Source organism: Otolemur garnettii, unplaced genomic scaffold (genome assembly GCF_000181295.1).
Source record: "Otolemur garnettii isolate 467f Iridium unplaced genomic scaffold, OtoGar3 scaffold00062, whole genome shotgun sequence".
Classification (NCBI taxonomy): Eukaryota; Metazoa; Chordata; class Mammalia; order Primates; family Galagidae; genus Otolemur; species Otolemur garnettii.
The window spans coordinates 8,699,284-8,704,580 of record NW_003852457.1 but is presented as its reverse complement, the minus strand read 5'-3'; the positions used below and the strand labels follow the sequence as shown (position 1 = coordinate 8,704,580).

The following is a 5,297-nucleotide window of genomic DNA, read 5'->3' as shown; positions in this document are numbered from 1 at the left end:
AAAAAAAAAAAGAAATCATTTTCCACAGCAGATCCTTCAAACAACATAGATAAGTGGATTAAGAAAAGCCACAGAACTACTTCGAGTCAGCACGTGGCTCAGTGAGACACAGTGTTAAAGAAAGAGTCATTTTCCATGAAAACCTAAAGGAAGCATAGCCCAGAGAGCTCAATGCAGTGGCAGCGCCCTGCTCAAAGTGGGCGCAAAGCTTCTGTGTACATCACATGAAAAGCTCCAAGATGTACTGACTACCTATCATAGCTAAACCAGTTATAGGCTGTTCTGGCCTCAGTTTTTTTCCATCCATAAAATGGAAACGATTAAGGTTCCCACCTTACAGGTTTACTAGGTATAGAAAATAAAATAATACCACTAAATTCATCATAGTGCCTGACACCTCAGCTTAAGGTAACCAAGAAGTGATAGCTATTATTGATACTATTATTATTCTATTACGATATACTTTGGACTTTACCTTAAATCTCAAACAATTATAAAAGAACTTGGAACTTCCCACCTGGGAAATTCCCTTATTAATGAGGAGTGGTGAGAGAAAAGGAAGGTTTTCTGAAGCTAGCTCTCCCACACACTGATGTAATGAATGACAAAGACTGTTCTCTGAACACTGTCCCCACTCCTGCAGTGCATGACAGACAGTTCACACCCAGATTGCAGTGTTGCACTACTCTTTAGGAACCAAAACCACACCTCAGTCAAACTAGCCAGGGGAGGAGGAGGAGCCACTTTAAACATCTGAAACATCTATTAAGCTGATGGTCATCCTCACACACATCTGCAGAGCATGGAGGACATCTGGCAGGTGCTTAGGAGCATGGTTTCACACTCAAGACAGATTTGAGGTAAAGCTCATATCACCTCACCACCATGTTACCTGGGACCAGGCCCACAATCTCTGAGCCTTGTGTCCATACAGGCAAAATGGGCCAGTGCTACTACTTGGGGTAATTGACACACGCCTGCACCTTCTGTCAGCAGGTGCAGGCTCCCTGTACTAAGAGCAGCAATAACAGCATCCCATTATTCTAATAATGATCACTATCACAGAGCCAGATACAATTATATTGCAACTACTGAATTAATCAATTCTTCTGAAGTGGGGGCATAAACTGCTAAGGAAGAAACATACAAACTACAGTGCTGCATACCAACCTGTCAAATACACAGATGGCAAGCCAACTCTGCAGAACATTTTTTTCTTTTTGTCCCACAGCTAACAAAATAGCAATGTTCCGAGTACCTGCGGCAGGGACGAAAGCTGAGAGGCCTGCACCTGTGCCTTCCCAGGTGTAGGGACGTGCAGTGCCAGCTGTGTGGGCTGAGCAGGAGCAGGGGGCTGGCTGGGCAAGGGTGCAGGTGCAGGAGTGCTTGGCTGCTGAGTCTTCACCGGAATGTGGAGCTGTGTCTGAGCCTCCACCGCCTGTGGCTGCTGAGCCAACTGCAGCGTGGAGGGAAGGGCAGGAACGCTGGCTGGGGGCAGCCTCCCAGGCAGCTGTGGCGGCGGGGTGTGCAGGCTGGCAGCGTTCTGCACAGGAGGCCCTGTAGAGGGGTCGTACTGCTGCTGACTCTGTTTCTGTCCAGTAAGCTGAGCGGCCTGAGGGGTGGGGGGCATACCTCCTGCAAAATAAGGAAAACCCGCAGAGTGCTGATGTCCAAGTATAGCAGCTCCTCCGAGTGAGTCCCGAGGAAACACTGACATCCCAGTGATCGTCAAAGACCCACCATAGGCTCACACATGGGAAATAAGTGTTCTGTTACATCTAACGTCACAAATGAGCACACAAAAAAGGAAAGAAAGGCACTTGACCGTTGCAAGTTAGCGTCTAACAAAACAAGTATCACATAACCACAGGGTACCCTTAAGACAGCAGCAATTAAAAAAAAAAACACAAGAGTAAAAACTGTTGAAAAGCACAGTGACAATGCAAAGTGTAGCTCCTGCTACAGTGACAAGAATGCATCTCTGGAGGCTTTTCGTACAGTATTAACTGGGACTCAGATAAATATCCCAATTTCAGAAACCTTACTTCAAGTATACGATCTTGGCTACAGGCATTTGCTGCTATTTCTACAGCTTCTGGCACTCCCTCCTGCGTGCTGAAGGAGCCGATTCTGAGGCTGGTCTTACCTTGTGCTGTTGGCATCAGCTGCTGCAGAGGGACTCCTGCGCTCACCCCCGGGTGCGGGAAAGCTACCCCTTGAGGACCCACTTCAAGGCGAGGTCTCTTAGACTGCTCTAGAATAATTTTCAAAAAAGGTGCAGTTTGATGTAAAAATGAAACCACAGAAGTAGTAGAAAAAACATGTTTTGCTGCAGTAAGTGTTTTTATAATCTTTGTACAGGGAGGCCTTTCTATGCATGAACCAAAATCCAAATGCCATAAAGGATAAGGTTAATAAATATATTTTCATTAAAAACTTGCCAATATAAGAAACATCATCATAAAAAAGGCAAAGGACAAGCAACAACCTGAGACACAACACTGCAACACATATAAAACACAGAGGCTGACATGTTCAGCACTAACAATGAACATGTAGGGGGATTCCACAACTGGACAGATAGGCAAAGAGTGAACAGGCAGCAGGAGAGCGGGTTCACAAACAGCAAGCATGGAACAACACTGGGCAACCTTACTCAAAATCAGGACATCCACATGAAAACAATAGAAATTATGTTTCACCCATTAGATCAACAAAAATTAAAGGATTTATCATACTTAATAAAATGATTAGAATGTGAGGGAAGCAGGAATTACTGAAGGCTCTCTCCTTTTGGAGGACAATTAGCACCATAAAAAGCCAATTAGAGGCTGAGGGCAGTGGGTCACGCCTGTAATTCCAGAACTCTGGGAGGCCCAGGCAGGAGGATAAATTGAGTTCAGGAGTTCGAGACTAGTCTGAGTAAGATTTTTTCTACTAAAAATAGAAAAACCAGCCAGATGAGGTGGTGCGTGCCTATAGTCCTAGCTACTTGGGAGATTTAGGCAGGAGGATGGCTCGAGTCCAGGAATTTAGGTTGCAATGAGTTACGATGAGGCCACTAGACTGGGCAACAGAGAGAGACTTTGTCCCTCCCCCCTAAAAAAACCCGCAAACCAATCATACATGCAGTTTGATTGAGCAGTTTCATTTCTAGCAGTTTTTCCTTGAGATATAATGACAAATATGTAGAAAAATATATGAGATTAGATGTTCATTCTTTGTTGAAAAATGGCAGTAATAATAAATGAACATTAACCAGGATCTGACTAACAAAGAACAAATCATTCATACAATGGAATATTATGCAGCCATCACAAAGAAGGAGGTATATGACTTACAAGGATAGCCTGTTAATATTTTAAAAAATTCACATACTCATGTCTAAATATTTTTTCAAAATAACACGTATGTAACAATGCTTATGTACAAACCAAAAAATGTCTGTGAGAATACGCAAAACATTAATAGTGTAGACAGATACCAAACCAGAGGTAAACGTAAGTTATACTCTTCTGAACTGTCTGAATCTTTTATATAAAAATACATTAAGTTTATAATTTAATGAAAAACTTCAGGTAAAAAAATGACAAGAGCAGATGATTTTATGTTTAATCATGATTACTAAAGAGCCTACAAATGCACACTGAAAACCAAAATGGAGTACACCTATTCCAATGAAAAACTTCTACATTCTGTATACTTAAAACATTCATGTGTTTTGTTCCGCTGATAATTCCCCAAAGAAGAATAAACTTTCAAAGTACAAAGCAACTAAGTTCTTTAGCATTCACTCTTTAGAAATGTGGCAACTGCCCCATGATGGCCATGTGAGGAAATGAACCCCTGAGACCACAGCAGCCTGACGTACCTGTGGGTGGCATTGCCTGCTGCCTCTTAAACAGGTCTGCCTCTACTGTGTTTCCAGCTCCTGCCACCAAGCTCCCTGCAAGGGCTTGCTGCTGAGAAAAAATGAAAAGTATGAGATTATGATCACTTAATGGCATTACAAGAATGAATATAAACTAAACCTATAATTACCCCCAAACACTGACCTCATTCCTCTTTAATAAGAAAAATGTTATCTACCCAAAGTCTTTAAATATATACATATAATATTGATGTATAGTGAATATTTTGCACTTCTAACTTACCTCTGAAGGGGGAGAAAAGATTTATAAAGGACATATTATTCTGGTTTTAAATGGAATTTCAAATCAACAGTCCTTCAGAAACTAACTAGCTATGCATGTCGAATGTCAACAGAAGGCTAACTTGGGGAAACATTAGTCTCAGTTCTAAGACAACAGTTTAGTTGACCTGATCAGCCACACTGCCTACCATAACTTCACATAAATAAAAAGAAAGGTTGAATTGGACTCCTACTTGAAAATGACACTAAAACCCCAATTAATAACAATCTAACTTGGCCCTTCAAAATGATATTTTTATAATTAGCACCCTACTTGATATGTAGATAAGTAAAATTATATGTTAAAATGCTTAAAGTGAAAGAAGCCAATTAAAGAGGCTACCCGCATGATTCCAACTCTGTAACATTCTGGAAAAGGCAAAACTACAGAGACAGTAAAAAGATCATGGTTGTCAGAGGCAAGGTAGGAAGGAGGGAGGATGAACAGACAGAACACAGGTGGTTTTTAGGGTGGTAAAACTACTCTGTACGATGCCATAATGGCGGGTACATGTCATTACATAATACTTTTGTCCAAATCCACAGAATATACCACCCCAGGAATGAACCCTATGGGCTCTGAGTGATCACGTGGTGTCAATGTGCGTTCACAAATAAACCCTTGGGTAGGGGGTGCCAGTAAAGGAGGAAGCTATACACATGTGGGGGTAGGAGTAGCTGAGACTACAGGCGCCCACCACAATGCCCAGCTATTTTTTGGTTGCAGTTGTCACTGAAGTTTAGCTGGCCCAGGCTAGGTTCAAACACACCAGCCTCGGTGTATGTAGCCAGCACCCTACTCATTGAGCTACAGGCGCCGCCCATACCCTTCTCTCAATTCTGCTGTGAACCTAAAACTGCTCTAGAAAAAAATCTTTTTGGCTGGGTGCGGTGGCTCACACCAGTAATCCCAACACTCCGGGAGGCCAAGGCGGGTGGATTGCCTAAGCTCACACATTCAGAACAGCTTGAGCCAGAGCAAGATCTTATCTCTAAAAATAGCCAGATGTGGGCTCGGCACCTGTGGCTCAAGTGGCTAAGGCACCAGCCACATACACCTAAGGTGGCGGGTTCGAATCCCCAGCCCAGGCCCGCCAAACAACAA

General features: G+C 42.8%; 1 protein-coding gene across 1 annotated transcript in view; it reads right to left on the bottom strand.

The window, feature by feature from the left end:
* Positions 1–5,297, bottom strand: part of EP400 (E1A binding protein p400) — a 132,272-nt gene that overhangs the window by 105,047 nt on the left and 21,928 nt on the right. The window contains exons 3-5 of the mRNA XM_023514943.1: positions 3,872–3,959; positions 2,147–2,254; positions 1,259–1,635 (exon numbers count right to left, since the gene is read on the bottom strand). Of these exons, the coding sequence (XP_023370711.1) occupies positions 1,259–1,635; positions 2,147–2,254; positions 3,872–3,959 (573 nt within the window). The remainder of the gene's footprint in view (positions 1–1,258; positions 1,636–2,146; positions 2,255–3,871; positions 3,960–5,297) is intronic.